Source organism: Chanodichthys erythropterus, chromosome 14 (genome assembly GCF_024489055.1).
Source record: "Chanodichthys erythropterus isolate Z2021 chromosome 14, ASM2448905v1, whole genome shotgun sequence".
NCBI lineage: Eukaryota > Metazoa > Chordata > Actinopteri > Cypriniformes > Xenocyprididae > Chanodichthys > Chanodichthys erythropterus.
The window spans coordinates 34,332,163-34,359,975 of record NC_090234.1 but is presented as its reverse complement, the minus strand read 5'-3'; the positions used below and the strand labels follow the sequence as shown (position 1 = coordinate 34,359,975).

Here is a 27,813-nt window from a genome sequence, read left to right as displayed (position 1 = left end):
TCAAAAACGAACCGAACCGAGACCATCTCGGGAGGTGGTCGATTTCATCTCATGGTACGGTTCGCTAAAAACACATAATCTAAACACAAACCACTCTGGGCTCACTCGATTTTTCAGTTCGTGAATTCCATTGTAGTTTGGTCATCGGATGCCTCCGTACAAATCAGCTTTTCATCATGGCTGCTGCTTCTGTCAGATCTCTACAAATTTTTTTTCACAACGTACACTTGTTGATTGTGATTTTAACTGCTTCCAAACTGTGTAAGAGAGATGTGCCTGCATGCCTCGCCAGTTAAATTTTTTATATATGGTTTATGAGCACACACACCTAGCGGATACACAGAAAACCAGCCATCACAGCGTGTTTATTAAACTGAATTATCTATAGCATCTTACTGCATTTAAAGTGTCAAAACACTCTAGGTTCACATAAACAGGCTTTGTCTTAAGTGAATGTATCTGGGAAAGAAATTGTTTATGTTTATCAGTATATTAGATACATGCATTAGGCTATTGCAGCTCTTAAAGTGACAATCTAATAAAATAATCAGTAGAATCAGTATACGTTTTATTCATACAGTGAAGAATACGCATTTTTATTTTTTCCTTTGATTATTCAGTTTCTTACTTGAATGCTGCTATACCTATTTTACCTGAAAATTTAAAGCAGTTTCATTTGCATCTTTTATTTATTGTATTTGTCTGTGTTTTTTTTCTATGCTGATGTAATCATTGCCTTCTGCAATAATAATAATAATAAATATAGCTGCAAGCAGCAATTCGGGGCCAAGCCCCAGAAGGGGCAGTAGCGCAATACGGAGCAGGAAGAGCAAAAACAGCAGAAATTGAATGTACATGCAAAACAGCTGGTTCAGAAGGACAGGTGGAAATGAAATGAAAATCAATAGAAGTTCAGAGAATGAACAGGGAATGAACTAAAAACACTTGTATCTCATTCAAGAGGAATAAAGATTAGTACAATGCTTATTTGGATAAAAAAGGTATCAAAATGACTCATTACACACAATTGTATAAAGGAACCCCACACGGGATTCGAACCCACGACCTCCGAGTCCAGTGTCCATTTCTCATCTCATTGCACCACTGTGCAGGTGAATGTTGGCACACCTGCCGAAGTTCATTAGTTCATGTGAAAATGAACTCAAAATGAAGAATTTTTATAAAACTGCACTGAATGTTATATTTAATAACTACTTTAGATCATTCTGCAGCTCATCATGCTGTAGCGCAATACAGAGCAGGAAGAGGAAAAACAGCAGAAAATGAACAAACATGAAACAGCTGGTTCAGAATTACGGGCGAAAATGAACTCAGAATGTACATAAGCTTAGATGAAAATGAACACAGCATGAAACAAAAAGCATTTATTTCTAATCCAAGAGGCAGTAAAGGAATCAAAACACACTATTTCATAAAACCGCTCCACCTGGGATTCGAACCCACTATCTTGGGGTGCAGAGCTCATCAGGTAACTGGCTTTACACATTGAGCTACTTGAGGATGCACATTCAACAATCTGTGGAAGAGAACTTTTAGTGTAAGAAAGAATTTACAAAAAAGCATTACTTAGCATGCTAACCATATTAGCATGCTAAGCTAACTTAATGCTAATGAAGCTCATGGTTAACTTGATAGCTGAAGAGCCACATTAAAGAGAATGACAACTGGTTAGCATGCTAAGCTAACTAGCATAAGACAACAAACACAAGCAAGGTCACATTCAGAGATGAATATCTTGGGAATGGTAGCGAATATCAAAAATCCGTTCAGTCATTTCTGTGCGGCTCGGTCCAAAGATCACCTGAGCTGATTTTGGACAAAATTGGACAAAAATTGTAGGAGGAGTAGTGAAAAAATGGAATACTGTACTTTTCAAAATGGCCACTACTGTACTGGGTGGAGTCTTAATGTAAGATATTGAATGTGATCAGTATGAAGAGAGGAATCAGTTGTATTGACATTCATTTTTCTGGAACAAAGGGTTCAAAAGTTATAACCTTTACAAAAGTGAATATTTGAACTGGTGGTGGCGCTATAGACTTAGTCCTAGATACTCCAAAGTTGGTCAAATTACTTTTAATTACTATCACTACAAGCATGCCAAATTTGATAATTTTCCTTCTTATGGTTCATTGATTACCATACAGGGGGAAGAAGAATAACTACGAATTTGGACATAAAGGAATTGCATGTGATAGCTTCAGATTAGACCAGTTTTAGGCAGAATGCCTAGAACAGACACAAGTTCTGCATCTTTTCCTGCCACAGTACCTCATGCGGTCTGGGCATGTGTCACACTGAGTTTCGAACCCACGATGCAGAGCATTCGGGATCCGTGGCGTAACACATTGAGCTAATCAGCCATGCAAGTTCATCAGTATGCTAAGCAGAGGTTTCAGTGTGAGAAAGAGTTCACAAAAAAAAAAAGCTTCATAGCATGTTAACCATATTAGTATGCAAAGTTATTTAATGCCAACTAAGTTTTGGTTAACCTGTTGACTGAAGACCACATTAGAAAGAATAGCAATAGTTTAGCATGCTAAGCAATTACTGTGCTAAGCTAACTAGCATAAGACAACAAACACAAGCAAGGTCACATTCAGAGATGAATATCTCGGAAATGGTAGTGAATATCAAAAATCTGTTCAGTCATTTCTGTGCGGCTCGGTCCAAAGATCATCTGAGCTGATTTTGGACAAAATTGACCAAAATTTGTAGGAGGAGTAGTGAAAAAACTGTTTTTCATTTACTTCAATACGGCAGACAGGTACATTTAAGGAAAATGACAAATGATACATTGTCGGAATCGGCATAAGCCAGGGAATAAAATGACATGAAGCATACACATTTTGGAAAGTGTTTTCAAAAGTTATAAGCGTTTTTGAAATAATCATTACATCTGTGGAACAATAGGTGGCGCTGTGCTGAAACTTCTCAGGTACCTTCACGACCTTCTAAAGGTCATACATACCAATTTTTGTGAAGATATGTCAAATTGTTTAAAAGATATCGCAATTTATGACAAAATTCAAAATGGCGGACACGTGATTCATCCAATATTGACAGAATCGGTATCGTCGGATTCGGCATGATCCAAGGAATCCATAGACACCAAGATCTTGATTTTCTGACAAACTGTTCAAAAGTTATTGGCCAAAATAGCCATTTTTCATATCTCATGACCTGTAGGTGGCGCTGTTCCCAAGTTTGGCATAGACCCTCAGACCATGGTTCTGATGAAGGGTACCAATTTTTGTTTCGATTGCTCAAAGTTTGGCCGAGATACAGCCTCTATACTAATTTTGGGTCGACCTCGTTAACTTTGTGACATCATAACCTTTGAACAAAGATGAATAAAAAAAATCTGTTCGGTCATTTCTGTGCGGCTCAGTCCAAAGATAATCTGATCAAAGTTTGGACAAAATTGGACAAATTTTGAAGGAGGAGAAGCGAAAAAAACAAATACTGTACTTTTCAAAATGGCCGCTACTGTAATGGGTGGAGACTTAATGTAAGAAGTTGAATAACATCAGCATGAAGAGACGAAGCATGAAGAGAGTTGGTTCTAGAGACTCCAAATTTGGTCCAATCACTATTCATGAGCACTATTCTGTGCCAAATTTCATCATTTTCTCATGTTCCGTTGATAGGGCTGCCATAGACTCCCATTCGGGAAGAAGAATAATAATAATAAAAGGGAAAACGTACAATTACAATAGGGGCTACAGCCCCTTCGGGGCTTGGCCCCTAATAATAATAAAACATGATTCAAGGAAAACAATTCAAAATAAATGTTTTTTACAAAGATGGATGTATGATATAGTGCAATAATATGTTGTAATTAATGTTGTAATATTGCAACAAAATGTATGTTTGTTCAAAAGATAAACCAAGGGTTAGATGACCCAAAAATGAAATTTCTGTCATTAATTGCTCACCCTCATGTGGTTCCAAACCCGTAAGACCTTCGTTCATCTTCGGAACACAAATTAAGATTTTTGATGAAATTTGATTAAATTTGGTTATTTTATCCTCCATTGAAAGCAACGAAATTACCACATGCAATGTCCATAAAAGTAGTAAAAACATTGCTAAAGTAGTCCTTGTGACTACAGTGGTTCAACCTTAATGTTACGAAGTGGCGAGATTACTTTTGCGCGCAAAAACAAAAATAACACCTTTATCCAACAAATTCGTCTCTCCCCTGTCATTCTGCTATGCTATTTACGTTGCAGCGCTTCCACCAGGTTCTACATCAGAACACCGGCTCAGTATAAAAAAAAAAAAAAAACCCTCTTCATCAAAATATCTTAATTTGTGTACCGAAGATGAATGAAGGTCTTACCGGTGTGGACAAGAGGGTGACTATCCCTTTAAGCTCATCCCTTTAAGCTCATTCAAGAGCATGTGTAGCAATATACAAAATAATAATTAATACTTATATATGGAGCCCTGCACATCACATGCAGGAAAAAAAAAAGTAAATCGTGCACACGATTTAGCAAATTGAGGGAACGAATTAGTAAATCTTGCATGATTTAGCCTATGATTTTTTCCTGCATGTCATGTGCGGGGCTCCGTAATAATAATTTTTACAAACAAACTTCTTGTTTAGTGAGGCACATACAATGTAAGTGAATGGGATCAAATTTTGAAGGCCATAGGTCAAGCCATCAAACACTGAACTGAACAAGATCCAGAAAGTACCAGTATGAACACAAAGTGGTCTGAGACCACATTCCTCCATAAGTGGACCAAAAAAGGACCTGAGTCATCTTTCAGGGACAGGGACAGTGTGAACGTAAAGAGAACTGGGTCCTTTTTTACTGGGTTCACCTCTTGGTCCACTTAAAGGGGTCTGAGTTTGGTTCTTTTAAAGAGGACCCAATTGTGAAAACACCCTTGAAGTTCATAATGCGTTTAATTTTAGACACAATATTGTCTTGTTATTGTCAATTTTGCCAACGAAAAAATTAACTATAAAGCCAGAGTAGAACTGTTGTGTGTCTTTGATGAAAACAGTTTCCGTTTCTGAATAAATCTGTGTTATGATCGAATCAGTCGGGTGAATCAATAATTCAATGGCCATTCATAAAGAGAGCAATATACTTCATTCCTGCATGAATCAGCTTTTTGAACAATCGAATGAATGAATGACTCAAAGACTTACTTATTAAGATATTTACCACCACTTTTACTGGCAGTTTTAGTTTCTTATTTAGAGTATCATTTCATGAAAAGATTTTTTTTTTTTTCATATTAATAAAAAGCATTAAATGTATAGTCCCTCATTTGATCATTTACACACCCTCAAGGCCGTTGAAGGCTAAAAGTTGATGTGTAATAAATTCTATGTTGAATAAAAAAATAAAAAAATAAAAAAATATATATATATATATATTTTTTCTTTTTTTCCCCTAAAGCTACTTTTTGTACTTTCTGTTTCATGCCTTTCTCATTTAACACAATAACGACTTTAAATTATCATATTTCTCAGCCAAGTTTAATGTGTTGTGGTGGTTCAATGCAATTTCACTTTTTTAACTTTAGTTAGTGTGTAATGTTGCTGCTTGAGCATAAACAGTATCTGCAAAGTTACAGCGCTGAAAGTTCAATGCAAACGGAGATATTGTCTTTTAAAGTTATGGCATTTTATTGCCTACAAAAACGACCAGTTTGAACTACAACGAGCTTCTTCCCGGGTTGGTGACATCATAAACCCTGCAAAACATGCCCACAGGAACACGCAACAAAGTGGGCGAGGCCATGTGGTGCAGCATATGGAAGAAGAAGAGTTGTGTACACCGGACACGAGTGGCGTGACGCGTCAAAAGATAATAGAACCCATTATAATCTGTCATATTTTATACACTGGATGCGATGCTGAAGACAGCTTCCAGAATCTACACGAGTTTAATGCTGGATTTGCAGAAAGGCTATTACTGAAAGATGAAACAGTTTCCACTTTAAAAGCAGAAGCTGCCGTTTATTGGCTTCAAACTGTAAATACATTTTATTGTTTGTACAGGTCTTTTAAACGTATAGTTCTGTTGCTATTTTTGGTTGCATCAAGGACATAACATTATAAAAAAAACCAACATGTTTTTGCGTCGCTAGCCAGTTAGCTAAATTCTACAAACACCAACAAACTTCTATGTTTATAGACAAACAGTTGTTTATGCTATAAATTAAACGATACCTTTACAAAAATGCTACTACTCAGTCATGTATTCGGCTACAGTAAAGCTTTAATCAGGATAAAACTGTATATTGAAATCTAGCAAACAGCAGTGACAGCATATCTAAATACTTTGACACAAATACAATATGAAATACCATTAATAAACTTCCTTTAAAAGCCGTGATTGCAGAGGTTCTGCGTGACCCTCTTCATCTGGGTCTGACTCAGGTTCAAATTGATACAGCGATATAGACGCCATTATTTACATTTCCACCAAAGCCCATGTAACCGGTAAGAACTAATGGTAAGGGGCGTGGCGTTTCCGGATGCTTCAGCGAATCACGAAGGCTCTGGATACACTGGGCCAGCTAACCAATCTGAGCACATTGCGTATTTCGTAGGGAGCGGCTTCATAGAAGCAGGAAGTCAAACGAGCCGTTTATATGACAGTGAAAACAGAGGTGTAGAATACAGGTAAAATATATGAAAAATATGGCTTTTAAAAAAAAACAACAACAAAGCATTAAGATATGTTAAACTGTGCCCCCAAAACACAATCAAGCCTAGAAAAAAAACACTGAACCACCCCTTTAAATTAATCGCTTGACAGCCGTATTCTAGAGGCAATGCTCTCTCAGATCTGGCAAGTGTTACCAGTGATTTGAAAGCCAAACTGACTATGCTGTAGCATAACCTGGCCAAGCATGACACATTAAGCTCTTTGTCATTGCCTTATTCCTTGTTTTTTTTTTCTTTTCAATTTGTTTGGTTGCAGAGAAGCATTTAATGAAGTCAGATTTGACACAAGCATTGGTATTGTGTTGGTGGAAAGGGGAAGAGAGAAACTTGTCCTAAGTAAGGCTGGTTGATGATGACAGTGCTGACAGATTCACCAGTTATACCACAGTAAATTTTGCCAAGCCAATTAGCTAGTAGGACAGTGACTCACCACAGGATGTGGACTCATCTGACATGTCTCCGCAATCATCATCTTGATCGCAGCGCCATGCTTCTGGTACACAGCGACCATTACCACAGGTGAATTGACCAGCCCGACATGGCTGGGCTAAAGACAAAACGATAAAGGGAACAAGAACATTATTCATGCCATTTAGAGTTTGAATGCGAATCTCAAAGAATATAAGAATTTTATTCCAATTCCACCTAATGATTTTATTAAACATTATTTTAGCAATTTTGAGCAAAAAAAAAAATTTGACAATATTTAACAGATTGTTTCAATAGAACAATAATGATAAATACAATTCTTGGGGGTGTGGGGGGGGAACTGATTATATTAAAGTGAATCAATCATTCAATCAATCAATCAATCAATCAATCAATCAATCAATCAATCTTGCACCAATTCTTGATTTCTAACCCCAAGGTCCAGAGTTTGAACACACTCATAAGAGGAAATCAATTTAAGGGTAGTTTCTTTAAGCTGGTTTAGTCTGATGTGTGACTCCAGGAATTAGTCCCACCAAAAGGCAATCTTTTAATTCAGAGCTTACTGATCAAAATTTCATTGATACACCAGAGACTATTTTACAGCCAATTCAAGCAATTCTCTGCTTCAGATCATCTTGAATCATGAAATATTAAATCGCTTTAACATCTGCTGTCAATTTCAGCTCCTCACTGATTCAGTATAATCACTTGTGTTCCACATCGCTTTGCTCTAACGGCTTCTGCCAAGTCAACAAAGGCCTGAGACTTCTCCGGCTTTATCAGAGGGATGTCAGACTGTTGACAGCATTTATCACATCTGTTCTTCCCTTCCATTGATCTTACAGCACTTAAAGTAGTGAAAAAGTGTTAACTTCTGGAAACAGGCCAGGTGTTACTCTAGTTAGAATAAAGCAGGTTGGGGAAAAGTGATTCTTACAATCCGTAGCGAGAAAAAGTTCACTTCGTTGCACATATATGCTTAGCGATTATCATGCTCCCATAAGAAAGTCAATGCTCCTTGCCCTAGTATTATAGTACCTGAGAAGGTAGCTTGAAATGACAATCAGTAAATAAATAACAAGCCAACATTTCAAAAATGGTAAATCACTAAAAAATTGCAGAGGCTGATGCTGTCACTCACTTTTCAATGGCAAACGGAAACTGAAATGCTCATAATTCCTACTGAAAACCATGTTTTAAGACATTTTTAACTGTAACCTGAAATATTATGAATGCTCTTAGAATTGATATTTGCATAGCTATTTTAATTTTGAAAGCCTCCTAAAACATGAAAATATGCATGTCACTTCTTATTTATTAACATTATTAATACATTTAATCATTTATTTATTAATAATTAATTTATTAATATTTCATTATAATTATTTACCATTTACTATTACTCAGTACTTTTTTAATGAGAGAAAAAATATATCCTTTAGGCTAAAGGTTTTGTGTTGTGAGGGAAAAAGCCACTGGCAAAAACAAAAAGTTCAATATCAGAAATTTGGGTTATTCCATTATCATATATCATAAGGCAGTTAGGCCATTTATCATATGATGTTAATTTAAAAAAAAAAAAAAAAAAAAAAGTGATATTAAGATAATGTTTGTGGTAACACTTTAGTATAGAACACAAACTATTAACTATGCCTTTTCCCTCAATAAATTCCTAATTTATTGCTTATTAATAGTTAGTGATTTAGTTGTTAAGTTTAGATATTGGGTAGGATTAAGAATATACAATAAGGTCATGCAGAATAAGGAATTAACATGTGCTTAGTAAGTACTAATAAACAGACAATATTCTAGTAATATGCATATTAATAAGCAATAGTTAAAAGACCCTAAAATAAAGTGTTACCATGTTTGCTTTTAGTTTCTACAGTTATTTAGCATGACCCTGAAATGAGAAATAATATTAAAATAATTCATATAGCATGTAAGTTTAATGTATGATTGATACGTTTCATTTCTGAAATATAATATAATATAAAAATATAAATATAAAAAACACACAGCAATTGTAGAGTGACTTAGTGGTATGATTGGTAGATATTGGTGGATGAATCTGTTTAATATGTATGAGGGAGTAGAGTTCTACCTGAGCATGTTTTATTAGACTCATCTTCATTATCTCCACAGTCATTGGTTCCATCACAAAGCCACCTCTTGGGTATGCAGCGGTTATTGGGACACTTGAACTGGTCAATCGGGCAACTGTGGTTAGCTGGAAGGCACAAAGGAAGCAAAAAATGTCACCACATGTCAAACAGGAAAAATTTTGCTCAAAAAAGTACATATTGTATCTAAGAACATAAACCATTTGCACGCTTGACATTTTTTGTTATTGTTTTTGTTTTTTTGGCAGGTGGGGGGTTGGGGGGTTGTTGACATGTTTTTGTTATACTGCTGACAGCCCACTCAACATATAAGTGACTTCATATGCATAATACTCTACTTTTGTTTTGACACAGCACTTTTCATTGTGCTATTCATCTATTCTCCTGAGCTAGCTTCACATTTATCTCAAAAATATGCATTTGCCCTCAGGCATTTGAGTTTATTTAAAGTACTGCCTGTGTTTTCCTCTACTATTTGCTCTATTTAATAACAGAGCCTTCCATTACTCACAACCCTGGATACTCAACGCATACCCAACAGACAATGAGTAACAGATGAAATGGAAAACCGGATTCAAGTGGGATCAGGCAATAAAGTTTCAGGCGTATTAAACTATAGGACATCCCAGCAGAGCAGAAAATTGATTTTGCAATTCTGATAATTCTGGCAGAACATCACGTTAAAGTATTTCTCATAGTGAAAAATGACTCAGCCCCCAACGTTTTAACATGGTGCTTATCTTATCGATTAGCTCGTGAGCTGATTGTGCAGTGGGATGCAGTGCATAGGAGAATATTCTGATACTGGCATTGATATTGCAGTCGTTTTTCAATTGCAGATGTCAATTAGCAACTTGTTAATTTTCAACAAATTACATGCAAATAAACTGTTCATATTTCAATGTTTTTATCCATTGCAATTCAAGCTAGAGTATATATTTTATTAGCGTATACATTTAATTATTGTATAGCTCTAAATTTGGGGCATTGTGAATTTTAATATTTTTTGCATAACAACCACTAAACTGTATATTGGAACAATGTATACACTATACCTTATATACTTTCATGTATACCTTTGCTAATTTCATGTTTTTCTTGTCACTTCATTTTTCTTGTCACCTCTATTTATATGTGACCCTGGACCACAAAACCCAGTCATAAGGGTCAATTTTCTGAAATTGAGATTTACACATATATAATAAATAAGCAGTAACACTTTACAATAAGGTTCATTAGTTAACATGAAGTAATAATAAAGTGCACATATACAGCCTTAGTTAATCTTTGTTAATGTTAATTTCAACATTTACTTTGTAAAAAAAGTGTTACCAAATAAGCTTTCTATTGATGTATGGTTTTGTTACAATATGACAATATTTGGCCGAGATACAACTATTTGAAAATCTTGAATCTGAGGATGCAAAAAAAAAAAAAAAAAAAAAATTGAGAAAATCATCTTTAAAGATGTGCAAATTACGTCCTTAGCAATGCATATCCACTCACAAAAATAAATATTTGATATATTTACGGTAGAAAATTTTAAAAATATCTTCATGGAACATGATCTTTACTTAATATCCTAATCCTAATATCCTTCGTCGTTTTTTGGCATAAAAGAAAATAAATAATTTTGACCCAGACAATGTATTGTTGGCTATTGCTACAAATATATTGTGTGACTTAAGACTGGTTTTGTGGTCCAGGGTCACATATATACATTTTATATATACACATCTTTCACTTTCACACTACCATTCAAAATTTCAGGGCAGTACCACACTACCATTAAGTTTCACGGTTTCCACAAAAATATTAAGCATCACAACTGTTTTCAACATTGCCAATAATAAATTTAATTTGAACACCAAATCAGAATATTAGAATGATTTTTGAAGGATCATGCAACACTGAAGACTGGAGTAATGATGCCGAAAATTCAGCTTTGCCATAACAAAAATAAATTATATTTTAATAATAGAAAACACTTATTTTAAATTGTAATAATATTTCACAATATTACTGATCAAATAAACGCAGCCTTGGTGAGCATAAGAAACATTTTAAAACAAATATATACAGTAAATTAATATTGTGATATTGTTGCAGTGTTTATCTTGTTACTAGGTTGGTATAAAATGGATGATACCTGTACAGAATGAAAATTTCTGTATTTTAGTGAAACATCACAGAAATATATGACACTGTGTGCATGCTAAATGACACAGCTTGAGGCCACAGTGGTTTGATGGCTCAGAATAACAGGCACATCAGGGATTATACGTCCCAGTCAGGGAGGAAGAAAACAAGGTACATACAGCATATGTGGGCCTCCTCATCACTGCCATCTAAACAGTCATCATCTCCATCACAAATCCAATTGGCTCGAATGCAACGCCAGTTCCTGCACTGAAACTCATCATTTCTGCACTGCTGGGGCTCCTCTTGGCCTGCAGAGTCTTCAGGAGAAAAAAACAAAACAAAACAAAACAAAAGCAAAACTGATTTGTAGGGGAAGACCTTCAAGGAAAATAAAGTCAAACATTGGGTTGATGTGGCATCTGAGGGTGAGATTACGAGTAAAGTAACAGATTGTTTTTTTTTTTTTAATTTACACCATTATACTTGTGTTACTTTTTCAAATAAGTCAAGCGTGTTACTTTTCTCTTTATTACAGCATTGCAACATGACAAATAGAAGATTTTTAGAGATTTAAGTGGCTCTCCTAGTCCTCCATTTTTTTATTTCTAAGGGAATAATATTTATAAAAAAAAATAAATAAATAAAAAAAAAGCCTACCAGAGCATGTGACATTGTTCTTGTCCAGGTGCTGTTTGTCGGCACATGCGCACACTCTGCCTCCTGGGACGGCCAAACAGAGGGTACCACAACCACCATAATTCACCCGGCAGGCATTGTCACCTAAAAAACAAACATAGGACTAAACAACAGATATCTACAAATCTTCTTTCCCACTGGCAGGACAGCTGTTTATGTGTTCATTCCTTTATAGCTTTTAGCAATGTCTCTCCTTGAAATAGAGAACATAAAGTTCTTCTTCACTGCCCACTCAGAACCAATTTCCTGCTCTTCTGGGATGCAGGTGGTACACGGGGCATTATTTTTAATCACACGTCAAGTAAATTATGGGAAACATTGGAGAAGAGAGCCATTTGACACTCTTTTTCCTTTCACAGACATAATTCGTTGTGTGGGCAATGACACCTACGAAAGGGGAGGAGAGGAGAAAAACACAGTTTTGTGAGAAAACTGTCACTTATTAAGTTGAGGCATGGGGACAATAATAGGGTTTCATTTAGAGAGGGGTTGAAAGGCATTGCCTGAGCCAATGAGATAAAAACTGCTTTGTAATGGCCAATCTGTGGTACTCCAAAGAGTGGAAATACAATTAATCTTTTTCCTGGCAAGCGTTTTGAAGAAATTTCTCTTCTGCTAAGAATGTAGACTGTCAAAAAGCCCATATTTCGGGGGTAGGTAATGCATACATGACATAACGGGACTCCCCCACCCTCACCGGCCACAAATCTCGGTGTTAAGAGTGTTGTAAGCTGGATGTCAAGATGAGAATATTTAAAACATGATATGAGTCTACTGGTCCCAGCTGCCTTCGTTATCTTTCTCAAAAGAGTGAGTCTTTCTGACATGCGGCGCACTGTCTGCTCTCCTAAAAACGCACCGCCCTCAGGTAAGTAAGAGATGAAACATGTGGGAGCCAAACACACTCCTGCGTTCTCTTGTGCTGCTTGTCTGCTTGCGCGAGGGCCCCGCTGAGTAGCGTCCCTCCCTCTGCGTGTTGTGACTGGCACTTATGAGGGAGGATGACAGTAATCAACCCTCCTTGCCTCAGACATCCACAGAGTTAAACATTCTAAACAGAGCTTTAGCCCCCACTTCACCAGATTAAACCCACCCACTCAACAGTACGGCTCCTGCTCTGCAGTTGGGTCTATGCTAATCAAAGTTAAAGCCATGAAAATCTGTAATAGCTTTGCTGTGTGTAAAAAAAAAAAGTAACTTATTATGAATTTTCTGAAAGAATGCACTAGTCCATGTAATATGTGATTCATTTTTCCTCCAGATTCTTTTGTGTATTCAATTCATGCATATAACAATTTGATAATATTAAACCATTATACACCAAAGTTGTGTAACATTCAAGAATAAATTTAACAATATCTGGAACGTTTGGGGTCAATAAGATTTTTTAATATTCTTAAAATATTTTTTTGATTTTTTTAATATACTCTTCTGATTACTAAGGCCTCATTTATTTGATTAAACACTCACACACACACACACACACACAAACACACAGTGCATTCAGTCTTAAAGTGACAGCAGCCTACATACCTGTTGCTTAATTACTTTTGTAACTTTATAGATGTATATTTAATTTACACAGTGAAGACTATGCAGTGTTCCCTTTCAGTCGGTCACGTTCGACATACGTCAGTAGTGACCGACGAATTGGGACGTACGTCTCCGTTCCCTCCTTCAGGGAACGAGGGTTACATACGTAACCGAGACGTTTTTTGTACATTTAATTACTTTATACAATTTTTGTAGGCTAGTATTTCTAATTTATTTTCAGGTAGGTCTATTTTATTTCTGTCTTTGTTCTATTGCTTACAATTACATTTTTTTTGTGATATTTTTGGTGATGAGAATTATGAAATTTCAAATATTTTGATATCATAAAAACCTTATTTAAATAAAAAAGAACTATCATGATGCATATCATGAAATAAAATTATTATTATTATTATTATTTTATTTTTTATTTATTTATTTTTGTGATATAAAATTTTGGTCATATCGCCCACCCCTAATACATATATATATATATATATATATATATATATATATATATATATATATATATATATATATATATATATATATATATATATATATACGTTTAGATATTGGGTAGGATTAAGAATGTCAAATAAGGTCATGCAGAATAAATAAATAATATGTGCTTAATAATTACTAATAAACAGCCAATATTCTAGTAATATGCATGCTAATAAGCAACTAGTTTAAAGACCCTAAAATAAAGTGTTACCAGATTTACTCAGTTTTAATTTAACATAAATAAATAAATAACTAAATAAAAATATCTTACTGAGCCCAAACTTTTGAACAGTAATGTTTATTAATAAATTAACTTTTTTTGCCACAGTGGAAAAACAATTAATTTCCCAGAATGCTGTAATATACTATAAATTACATCAAAATGGAACCACCATGAGTCAGGCTTACAAGATGGTGACCTTACATTTGAAGATACCGGCTCTGCCAACAAACAAAATTAGATGAATTTCTTGGAATTTCAATACAGTAAATTTATCTTCCTGTCACTGCAAATCAAATTCCTCTTGTTGTAGCCAATTCAATTTAAATTCCAACTTACCTGTATGAATTAAAAAGAAAAAAGAAAATTTCTGACGATTACTCTTTAAAATACTATTTAAAAGAAGATGAAAAATGTGTCATTTTGTAATCTTTAAGTTTTCTTTTAGAGTTAAAGTGCCTTTACCCAGCTGGCTTTGCGCATCAAATACTCGGAGCCCAAACAGAGGAGGTCTTTCACTTCTCAGCAGAGTGACTTCACCAGAGACCAGATCCAGCTGGAAGATGGAGGCGTTCATATATTCTGTCCAAAAGATGGAATTTTGGTACTGTGCAATCCCAAATGGGTGATTGAGTTCCCTGCCACTGTACACAACCTACAGTGAATAGCAAGAAAATATATATTACCATGTAATGTTGTGACAACTGTGGTAGAGGATAAACCTTTTTTTTTTTTTCTCTTTAATATCGAACGGTTTGATAGATGAACTTGAATGGATGAAAAGTTTAAAGAGAGATCTCAACAATGTTTCAAGGCTTCAAAGATAAGGTATGCCAGCAAACTCTCAACCTGCACTTTCATTTCACATTAAATTCATTCTTGTAAGACCAAATTATCCAAGTTATGCATTCATACATTTTATAGCTTGTTATTCTGTCAAAGTTTGTCTCAATAATAGAGCTGTTCAGTCATGACGTCAATTCGTGGGCCTATCCAGAAGTCTAATTTGCCATGGGTTCCCTCAGGAATTTCTAATAGGTTTTCATAAAGTGGTTTTCGATCTAAGTGAAATAAAGTCTGTGGTCAACATTACTTGAAGTGACTTTCCCATTCTGTGCAGAAACATTAACAATGCACAGTCAGACCTCAAATGTAGATTTTGAAATCACTGTGTGCTTTAAAAATATGAGTTTACATGATTGATTAATTGATGAGTTGTAGTCCTTATTAGCAAACATGAGCATTGAAGTTGTAGTCCTTATTAGCAACTAAAGAATTCACATTTGAGGTATGACTGTGGATAATATATGTTGTAGAACAAAACAGAAAAGACTTTTCAATTAAATTAGGAGGGAACCTAAGCTAAATGCTAATTCTTTTCAAGGCTTTAGGAAGGTCTGTCTAATTTGTTAACTGGTTTTTAAAAGGATTAGTTCACTTCAGAATTCAAATTTCCTGATAATTTACTTACCCCCATGTCATCCAAGATGTTCATGTCTTTCTTTCTTCATTCAAAAAGAAATTAAGGTTTTTGAGGAAAACATTCCAGGATGTTTCTCCATATAGTGGACTTCACTGGGGTACAATGGGTTCAAGGTCCAAATTGCAGTTTCAGCGCAGCTTCAAACGGCTCTACCCGATCCCAGTCGAGGAATCGAGAAAAATTCTGGAATGTTTTCCTCAAAAACCTTGATTTATTTATGACATGGGGTGAGTAAATGATCAGGAAATTTTAATTGTGAAGTGAACTAATCCTTTAATATTAAATTACAAGACATTTTACGAGAGATGTCTGAAAAAGTCTGTGAAAATTAACTAAATAAATTCAAGCTATGAAAAAGCAACATTTCACTCACCATTCTCCCAGTGCCATTGAGGTAGATTCTCTCAATGTGATCATAATAGGCATCACACCAGTACATGGTACTGGTTCCATGGTCCAGGGTGAGTCCATTGGGCCACAGCATGTTAGATGTGACAAATATGTCCCTGTTGGATCCATCCATCCAGGCTTTCTCTATTCTCCCAATGCTGTCGTTCACCTCATCCTCTTCCCAATCTGTCCAGTACATCCAACTGCAACCAAAACCCCAAAACAGTCAGTGTATACCATGAAAAATAGCTCTTGTTTTTACTTTTGAAGCAGGCATGAATATCAATCACAACTTATTCGCTAAGACAGGAAGTGCACAGCTGAAGCAGATTGAAACAAATTGCCTCAGAGTCAAAAAATGTACACTAAACATAAACAAAATATGCTTAAGGAAAGTCAGCAAACCACACCTAAGGGAAATCATTTTGATCTGAAGATAAATCTGTTAACCAACAAGTTAAAGTGATACCAAGGACAAACAGATTCTAGAAAACAAGACCACCATCCATATTAAGACATCCCTCTGGTTGGTCCTCTCATTTACATTTTCTTTTCATAGTTGTGGATATACTTAAAGGTCCTGTGCCAACATGAACTGTTACCCTCAATGGGTTAGTGATATTTGAAAAGTGATTGGGTCAACGTTTCGACATGATCCTTTCTCTAGTAAGTGTGCTTAAGGGATTTGTTGCCTCTGAGTACTACTCAGCGGTCAACGCAAGCTTTTCTGTCTCATCAATGATAGAAGCCTTGCTTCATGTGCACCACATAAAACAGAATTGGATAGAGGGCGAATCAAGCGCTCTCTGTCCCAGTGTGTTGGCTACGTGACCCTATGAATTATTCAGAAGGCAAACAGCATGCTCCAAGTCTCATCCTGCACTGTTCCGAATGTAACAACATGCAGGGTCTAACCGAAATGAGCAAAGATTACATGGCATTTTCCATGAGTAGAGTACAAAACAGGGCCCGAGGCTCTTAAAAAATAGTTTGCTTTTTTTTCTTTTTCAACTAATGGTCAGTGAAAGAGGTCTTTAACCTTCACAAAATGTTATATGTGATATTTATAATTTAATATAGCACAATTTTTAGGAAATCAATTTAAATATAACACGACCAGTTTATTTTCTATTATTTTCGATGAGGATTTTGTAAACTCTAAAATGATGATTTGCTGCTCAAGAACTATTATTATTATCACAGCTGAAAACGGTTGTGCTGCTCAATTTTTCATGGAAACCATGATACTTTTTTTTTTAAGGATTTTTCAGAATTCATTTAAGAATAGAGTACAAATAATAGCGTATGTGGAATAGCTAACGGCCAGAGAGTGAGAGGAAGAAAGACCAAAAAAAAAACAAAAAAACAACACATTTAGGGGAGGAAGTGAGAATCGAGAGACAGAGAAATAGATAGAGACACTGAAGGCTTCATTAATCCTTTAAACTGGAGCATCAAGCTAGGACTATGAGGACTTCATTACACTGTGGAGTTTATGCACTATGAACTGGTAGGAGTTTACAAAATCAGTTTTGACCTGCTAAAAATACCACAGTTTAGAAAGTCTGCTTCCGGGAATATAGGACAGCAATGAAGTGAGCATTAAAAAAATAAAAAAATAAATAAACAAATGGACAGACAGAGACGTAAATCGTGAAAGTCCAAATGACTGAACCTGAGATACTAAAAGAAAGAAAAGAGTTACTGAGGTGGGCAAGTTCATTCTTATCATGTTATCACAGGCTGCTTGTGGCATCAACAGAGATGTATACTGTATGGGGGTGAGAGATAAAGAAATTAGGACAGGTGGGTGTTATTTCAGGGGGGAAAACCCATCCAGCAGACCAGACAAAGATCAACATGCCACCTGCTCACCTGATAGATGGCCAACCCCTAATGATGGGCCCTAACCCCATTACTATAAATAAGCCCATACAGGTGGGTCAAAACAACGCGGTCAAAACGGCACTATTGAAATAATGGCAAAATGGGTTAGAAAGGATTGATTCTATTCAGTCCTTATTAAGATATTTAAGTGAAACACTTGGTCATACTTTAGTTTAGGGCCCAATTCTCACTGTTAACAAACTATTACCTATGACTTTTGCCTCAATAATCTCCTAATTACTGTTTATTAATAGATAATAAGGTAGTTGTTAAGCTTAGGTATTGGGTATAGGATTAGGGGTTTAGAATATGGTCATGCAAAATAAGGCATTGATATGTTCTTTATAAGTACTAATAAACAGCCAGTATCATAGTAATATTCATGCTAATAAGCAACTAGTTAATAGTGAGAACTGGACCTAAATTAAAGTGTTGCCAAATATTTTACCAAAAATATCTTTAAACCAAATTGTCCATGTAAGTAGAAGAATGCATATTAACTTAATATATATTACATTAATAAATTACATAATCATATTTTGAAATAATTAAACATTATTAAATAATTCTAATATATTTTTATAATAATGTGATAAATCTTAATTTAAATTGATTTATTTAAATTATTATTTTTTAAATATAAAATTCTCAAATTTGATTCACTCAAATCACTGTTATCTATTAACTTATAAATTGATCACTCTGCTCTCAAAAAGTTAGTTTTTTTTTTTTTAAATGTTTTTGAAAGAAATCTCATTGTCACAATCATCAGCGGGAGTGCCCTCGATAGCCACCAGAGGGCACTCCACATCAGACTATTGTCATTCCCTCATGAACTACATTTCCCATAACACTTTTTGCATTCAGCTGTTGCCCATCAGCCTTGATAACTCTGCCTATATAAACCTGATTAACTCAATCACTCATTGCGAAGTCTTGTATGTGTCATAACTGCATTTCTGAGTGGTCCTGATTATATGCTTCACGGTTTTGACCCCTGCCTGTTTTCTGGATTTCCTTGTTTGCCTGTCACTTGGATTACCCTGTTAACCCGAGTTTCCTGCCTGGTGTTTGTTTTGGATTGTTTGCATGTGTTTTGACCTTTTGCCTGTTTTGGATTACGTCTTTGGATTACCCTTTAACCACTGCATTTGGATCCTCAACCTTTGCATCTCTGAGCAGTTCATGACACTCATGCTCACTAGGGCTGGGACAATACATCAATTCTTGATTTGCAATACAAAGAATCTGGAGCATTTCTGATATTTCCCGCTGTATCGCGATTCTCTCTCGAATCGATTCTGAACTTAGTTTTTAACAGTAGATGGCACTATGTGCTTTAGAAACACCTGTACTCTGCTTGCTTCCAGTTCCTTTACACACACCACTTGCATTTGTTTGATCGAAAATTGTACTAGAGATTATTAAAATAAGGGCTAAATTTTGAAATAAAGCATTTTGATTCAGTTCAGTCATAATTAAGATATTTAACACAAAACCGAATTTGACATTTACAATGAAGAATGCATATTCGAATGATCAAATGAAATGAAAAAAATAAATAAATAAATATTTTTAAATAATATTATTCTAATCATTTTGTATAGTGATGTAAAAACTATTAAATTGTTAAAATATTAAATGATCAGATTTTAAGTCTCACTCCGTTATCTCAACTTATAAATTTGACAAGTTATCTCACTGCTCTCAAAAAGAAAAAAAAACAGCCACAAAAATATCTTTGCTTTGAAGTATGATGTACTGTACATGTATCACTCTATTTTGGCCAGTGTTCAAAGTTCATGTGCTCTATCCTCTGATGCCCTGTTGGAGAGGTCAAAAATTTACATCTCCTCTAAATTTCCATCATCCACCAACGTCTTTTTCCTCTGAATCTTTTTTTTTTTTTTTTACTGCCTGTCAAAACAGGACACATCAATGGCACCTCAGAAGAGGCGCGCTTCTCATTTCCTGTCTGAGCGCTAGATCCAGAAAGCTTTAACTTTCCACTCTCAATGCAGTCATGCAGTCTGCATGACATCCTCTGAGCTGGCAGTTCAGCAGACGATGCTTTTAATGCAGATTTTAATCGCTTCCACACCATTGAAGTTATCCCATTGGGAACGACACGCGGTGGTGGTGACTAGGAGATAAGTTGGCGTTTTTACATGTTACTTGTGCAAACGTACCCTATTTGTGATTATCTGTTGACAAACTCACAAAGGAACGGTTTCTAGCTTCCTGTCATTGCCCATTGCTTATTTTATTGTTAGCACTGCCATTCAAGATACATTAGCTTCATTAAATGCAAGAGAGAGTCGCATAAATTGTACAAGCGTGAGGTCTGAGCAATGAATATAATTATGGCTCTGAGCTAATGAACCCATTGTGTCTGGAAATAATGAAACTATTCTGCATTTGCTTTCCCTCTCTTCAGATAATTCAGCAATCAACACCTCTTGGGTTCACTAAGGATGGCAAAAATCTATTCCAACATGTATTAATTACTTAATGATAAGTGCACATTTTTAAATAAGCCGTTTATTTACAGAGATTTAAAAATAAATTATTTAAAAGTACTCAAAGCACCCTTAAGATACCACGTGGTTTAGCCCAAAATATCTGATGACCATCAACCAATCAGTATTTCGGTACTTGAGTACTTTTTAATCAGATAAAAAGACAGTGATCAGGTTGTGTGATTGGATGTGAGAGGGCCGAGAGTGGTTGTTTCCTCGTTGCAGTATCTCGCTTCTTCAGCCTTGGCTGGCTGCACCTCCTCAGGATTCATGAGTTACTCTCACACTCAGGGAGGGCGATAATGAGATTGGCTCTGGGCCATCAAACTCACCTTTTTTACTGACCGTGCCATGTCAGCTTACTGGTACACATGCACGCACACACAAACCAGTACAGATGGAGGAATGCGTGGATGGGCAAATACATGCTTCACTACTCTATGTACAATTGCAATCGCCTCTGAAACCATACAGTGTAAACAAATGTTAGTACATTAACTGGAATGAGGACTGTTCCTTCAGGGCAGGTGGGAAGTGAGTAAAGCATTTCATCACAGATTGCTAATGCTGTATTATTCACGTTTTTAATCCATTTCCAAACATATTTCAACCAGATTTTTTTTTTTAATTAATACAAGGAATATGATCATAACAACATAGAACATGCTTATGGATGCCTGATATTTTGGAAACATATCAGTCAAGAATCAATATTGCTTTTTTTATTTATCAATATCTGATTGTGTGTCTGAATCATGTCCAAATATAAGAAAAGTGGAAATGACACTTAGGGACAGCTAGACAACCATCTAAATATAATAGCCCCATGATATTGAGTAACCAACAAACTAATAAACACATGATTTGGGCAGATCTTGCTTTACATAGTAACATGAGGGTTTGACATATGAAGCACCAATCATATTGCAGAATGCTTTGTCATGCTCCTATCCTATATAAACTGTGGTATTCTTCTTTCTGGTGGGATTATCTTTGATTGATACAGGGTCCTCCTGCCGTGGATAAAGCATATTCTACGGCATAGTCTGGAGTCTATCTGGTTATTGCGGTGCAGCAAGTTAGGGAGCACTAGGTTTAAAAGGGTCAAGACGTTGACCAAAATATCATTGGGTTTAGGAGACGCCCCGGAAGATCAGGATTATTGAGTGTTGCCAGTAGACGCTCGGGTGTCGATTAGGAGACGCCCCAGGTAAACAGGTAAATTTAAGTCAGGTGCGTAGGGGAAAATCTACCACATGTCTTTCAATGTTCTGATTTTCATTGTTTTAATTTTACACTATTCAATATATGTTTGGGGTCAGTAAGCTCTAATGTTTCTGAAAATCTTGTATGCTCACTAAGGTTGCATTTGTTTGATCATAAATACATTTAAAAAAGCCATTTATGACCTTACTCCGATAAAAGAAAATGGGTTACCGCATGTACATGACCTCTGAGTGCATGTAAATCACATTATCCTTCACAAATCATTCTAATTTGTTGATTTGGTGCTTAAGAAACATTTTTATTAATATTTTTTAGCAATGTTGTAAACAGTTGAGCTGCTTAATATTGATATACTTGGATGGAAACTTCAGCATTATTTGAAATATAAATATGTTATAGTTTAAAATAGTTACTGTCACTTTTTATCAATTGAATGTGTCCTTGTTGAATAAAAGTGTTCATTTCTTAAACAAAAAAAAAGGAAAAAAAAAAGAACCATTTACTGACCTTCAACTTTTAAACATTAGTGAATATTTTAGAATATGGGCATGGTTACCAGCAATAACATGTATATTATTATCAGGTTTCATCCAGAATTTAAATATCAATGCATCCTTATACATGCTAGTTTCATAAAATGAAAGTCAACATAAACAGTCACTTAACAAATGCTTCTATCCAAATCATATGTCACAGTGTATGAATGTTGAATGTTTTAAAGTTTCAAATCACTGTATGATACATCCGTATTTAGGTGTGTGTTTGAGTGTAATGGTTCTTCTTTCTACTGTACCTATTGAGAGGATCCACCACTATGGCTCTAGGGTGAGACATGTCTCCTTCCAGAAGAGTCTTCCTGGTTTCAGATGCCAGTTCTAGCCTGGCCACGCTGATGGTTTTTCTGTAGCCATCGTTGGTCCAGTACAGGTTATTCCCAATCCAATCCACTGAAATACCCTCCACATTATCAAGATCTGTAAAAGCACACACAATTCTTTAAATGATTTTGTTCATTACATGAATCCCAGTAATTCCATGTGTAAACAGGGTATTCGTGTAAGAAAATGTAGCAACTTTACAAACTGAAAACAACACTAGTATGTAGAAAAAGAATAAGAGCAAGATGATCACAATAATTACCATCTTTGAGAATTGTTTCCCGACTGCTTCCATCAACTTTCTGCCGTCCTATCAAAAAACTTGTAGTGTCAGCAAAGTAAATGTTTCCAGTTTCAGCATGATAGTCTAAAGCTCTTGGATTCACCAAGTCCTCAATAGGAACCATGTGCTCATTGCTTGACTTCACATTCATGTCCAGACCACGGATTATCCCGGGTCTTCCCTTTCCATAGAAGAGGAAAAGATCATTCTTGGGTTCTGTGAAGACACATATAGAAAGAGTAGTAAGTCCTTTTATGCCATACCTTTCAAAAGATTGGGATATTTAAGACTTTTGAATGCTTTTGTCACATGATCCTACAGAAATCATTCTAATATGCTGATTTGCTTCTCGGATATTATAAATTATTATTGGTACTTAAATATTAATAATGGTTCTTATTAGTATCAATGTTGAGAACAGTTCTTGCTGCTTAAAATGTTCTGGAAGCCATGATACATTCTTTGACGAATAGCATTTATTTGAAATGGAAGTCTTCTGTAACTTTATAAATGTCTTTACTGCCACTTTTGATAAATGTAATACATCCTTGCTGAATAAGATAATTCATTTTCTTCCTTTTTACCTACCCCACCCTTTTGAATGGTAGTGTTTCATGGTTTCTTCAAAATATTTAGCAGCACAAATGTTTTCAACATCGATAATAAGGAATAAGAAATAAGAAAGATTATTAATATTTAAGTACCATGATAATAATTGAGCAGCAAATCAGTATATTAGAATGATTTCTGAAGGATCATGTGACACTGAAGACTGGAGTAATAACTGCTGAAAATGCAACTTTGTAATCACAGGAATAAATTATATTTTAAAATATATCAAAATAGATATTGTAATAATATTTTACAATACTGCTGTATTTACTGCATTTTTGGAAAGAGACATCTTGCAAAAACATTAAAATAAATAAATAAATAAATAAATAAATAATTAAACATTCCAAATGTTTGACCAGTAGTGTATAATTGTTAAGTTTCAGCCCAAATAAATCATCAGTTGTGTGAAGATCTACAAATCCCAATACTAACACAGGCAGATGTGTTAAGTTACAGAAATGAATGGAGCAATCAGCCCCACTTAACATCCCCAGGCAAAAATTATCTTGATTGAGAGGATTCATTTGACAAGCTCCAGCAATGATATTTTTGTTCATTGGGACTCTGTTTAAACAATAAATCTCCCGTTGTCAGATTAACACAGGCGCACGACAGAAGCTGAGGTTATCCATGGGCTTGTAACAAGCTTAAATGAATTAACCTCTAGTCACAGTGGGCATAACACAAAGGGTGGCCCAGTCTATCTCTTAAGCGGTAGGCCAATGGGAAAGGAAAAATATTCTGGGAAAAGAGAGGGACATCAACCTCTTTCCTCATAGGACCAAACCAGTGTTGGTGAGACCACACAAATATCACTTCAATTTATCATTCTGAATGCAAGAGCTCCACTACCTTAAAGACAATTAAGTGCTTTGAGACCTATATATCAAACAATACGGGGACTATTGGATGAAGACAGTCATTTAGCATAGCTTCTCCTCTGATGGAAAGTGAGAGGAAGTAGACCATCTGGGTGGCGGTATAAATCAGAAACGTCTTAGGATGCAAAGTATTGTTCATTATTGCAGTCACTTCATGCTTAACTCAGGATGGCCATTAATTGACCCATAGCTTTCATTGTCAACTAAGTAAAACGTCCATTGATCAGGAGGATCTGTGTATGGGGAAACAGAGTGGAAATGGCAGTAATGGCGGTAATGAATCATTCTATAGGCAGTCAATAAAACAGCATCACAACCATGTGGGCCAATCTTCTTAAAAGTTCATCTCCATCTTTGTCAATCGGAGTCAGTGCCAAGACTGGCGCAAATGCAGAACCGCTCAATCTTCTCACTTAATAGTGTAACAACACACACATTTCATTTTCCAGCTCTAGATAGCTGATGAGAATCAAATAAAACAAACAAATATTCCATCACCAATTCACCAAATCATTCAATACATTTTTTTTTTCTTCACTTTGTTGGCAAAGAACTAATTTATATATTTTTTGAGCTGTCAATCAATAAAAAAAAAAAAAAAAAAAAAAAAAAATAGTAATTACATGATAAGGGATTACAGAATTGATATGAAATGAATGAGGCATTTATATAGCGCATTACTATGTACTACTGTACAACCAAAGCACTTTACAATCATAATTTACTCTCCTCACCCACCACCAGTGTGCAGCATTCACTTGGATGATGTGACAGCATTAATTTTTTATTTAATAACTGATTGCATTAACCTATAAATTTCACTGTATCATATTTGATATGCAAATTTCTAAGGCTTCTGAATTATTAACATGATCAAAACTCTGCTGAAAAACCTGCTGTAGACATGATCTACTACATGCCTTCTGTTGTCTAATTGATAGTTTATACATTTTATATTCAAGTAAAAGGCCTTTTAGAATCCATCTAAAAAAGTCCCCTTTCAGGTTGTGGTTCATGTGTCTTTTTGCTGTAAAATCTTTACTGAAAGATTTAAGAATAAAGTATATGTTAAAAAAAAAAAAAAAAAAGGTATATGATTAGTAATATTTCAAGAAGAACACTTACTGGTTTACTTGAAGAACAACATAGGTTTACTTGATTATCCATAAATAATTTATTGAAAAAATGTGTTAAAACGTGAACATCAAATATGATGCATTAGGCCTTTGATGAACGTTTATCTGTAAACCTCTCAATAAACATTGTATTGCATGTTTTGCACCCCACAGTGAAAACTACAAAGCTTCATACATAAACCTTTTTTAGATTTTGTTTAAAGGTTCAATAAACAGTTTTATTAATTTTATTTAAATAAAAATAATAATAATAAAAGATTTTTCACACAACTATATCATATATCAGGCCTTACAGGGTTAAATGTCACAGCCCTAATTATTATCATTAATCTTATTATTTCAGAAAAACAGCAACAATGAACAAAAGAAAGGCAGTAAGCTATGTTGGACTGACTTTTGCAGGACTGCCCATCACTTCCCAGGCTGAATCCGGTACGACAGCGGCAGCTCCGGGATTTGTAGCTCCCGCTGAGAAGGCAGATGTGCGAGCATCCTCCTGGTTTACCATAAGGGTCAACTTCACACGCATGGCCCTTGACTGAGGAGAGGACACCGGTGTCACATTCGCAATTAGCATATTCATATCTACATATACATGTTACATATAATGTTGAAGAATGTATTACTGAAGAATGTATTATTAATGTTGAAGAATGTTAAAAATACAATACATTCTCAATCATTTATTAAAATAACAATATTATAAATATTGGAATATGTTTTCAACATTGCAAAAAAATAAAAATTTTGATCAAATTAATATTTAATTTTTTTTTTTTTTTTTTATAAGTAAAAATTATTTTATTATAAGTACTAATAAACAGCCAATATCCTAGTATTATGCAAGCTAATAGGCATCTAGTTAAAAGTGATAATTGAACACTAAAATAAAGTGTTACCACTCATACTTTACCTTTTGGTTGACTGAGCTTGTGGTAAACCCGTATCGTTTTTGCATTTCCTATGCTGGTTAGCGTCTCCGGGTCTGTGACATTAAAGCGATTTATCCGTAAGATGTCTACCACTGCTCCACTGGAGGGATCAGAGCGAGTTGCATACAAGTAGTCCTCAAAGACAGCTAATCCATGCAGGTGGGCCACCTAGAAAAAAAGGAGCATTGACTATTTCAGGTTGATTCAAAGGCTAAGAAGTTATTTAGCTAGGTAAATATTCTCAACAAGCTCAACAAAAAGCAGAACAGCACAGATACAGTCCTTGATATTTCCCTTTGATTCAGCAGTCAAATTAGCCATTAGCTAAAGCTGTTATTAGACTTAATTTGACCTGGTAACACCCACAATCTTTACTACTGAATAAAGGGTGCAGATTTCCAGATAAGCTGAAGGTGAACTGAATGGTGTTGATATGCATTCAGGCAGTTCAGGAAGTTCAGGCAGGGTCGACCAGAGTGTATGTGTTTCTCTGGGGACACCTCTATTCTGTTCAGTGATTCTAGCCTACATGCTACCTCTGCAAGCAACGTCTATGTGACAGGGGCAGACTGGGACCAGTGAATTCGGCCCACAAATACACAAACATTAAAATGTGCATTGTGCTTCACGTAAACCCAAGGAGATCATTCATACTCGCTTTCTTTTACTGCAGAAGATAAAATATTATGCTATTCTCATTTATAGTCAGGTATACAGCCATTACTCCAGGGCAAGTTGGGAAACTCCAGTGTTCATATATATTACATGAAAGTATGTATCCTCACAAATAGAAAAAAAATAAGATCAAGATCAAATTAAAAAAAGAGAAAAAAGTCACATTGTGAGATTTGGCCTTGAGATTGAGTGATTGAGAAAAGTAAAGTTACAACTATGAAAAATAAAGTCAATTATTCGAAAGGTTGGGGTTCGGTACAATAATAACAAAAAAAAAAGTCTCTTTTGCTCACCAAGGCTGTATTTATTTGATAAAATATAAAGTAAAAACATAAATACTGTGAAATATTATTATTATTTATTTATTATTATTATTATTATTATTTTTTAATTGTAATATGAAAAAAATTAAATTTCTGTGATGGCAAAGCTGGATTTTCAGCAGCCATTACTGTCTTACAGTCTTCAGTGTCACATGATCCTTCAGAAATCATTCTATTATGATAATTAATTTGGTGCTCAGGAAACATTTC

General features: G+C 35.1%; 1 protein-coding gene across 1 annotated transcript in view; it reads right to left on the bottom strand.

Annotated features, from left to right (window-relative positions):
• lrp1bb (low density lipoprotein receptor-related protein 1Bb) overlaps positions 1-27,813 on the bottom strand; it is a 359,341-nt gene that overhangs the window by 150,583 nt on the left and 180,945 nt on the right. Inside the window, exons 8-17 of the mRNA XM_067410627.1 lie at positions 26,587-26,773; positions 26,068-26,211; positions 23,021-23,257; positions 22,674-22,854; positions 16,231-16,450; positions 14,840-15,029; positions 12,076-12,198; positions 11,595-11,735; positions 9,258-9,383; positions 7,152-7,268 (exon numbers count right to left, since the gene is read on the bottom strand). Coding sequence (XP_067266728.1) covers positions 7,152-7,268; positions 9,258-9,383; positions 11,595-11,735; positions 12,076-12,198; positions 14,840-15,029; positions 16,231-16,450; positions 22,674-22,854; positions 23,021-23,257; positions 26,068-26,211; positions 26,587-26,773 — 1,666 coding nt within the window. The remainder of the gene's footprint in view (positions 1-7,151; positions 7,269-9,257; positions 9,384-11,594; positions 11,736-12,075; positions 12,199-14,839; positions 15,030-16,230; positions 16,451-22,673; positions 22,855-23,020; positions 23,258-26,067; positions 26,212-26,586; positions 26,774-27,813) is intronic.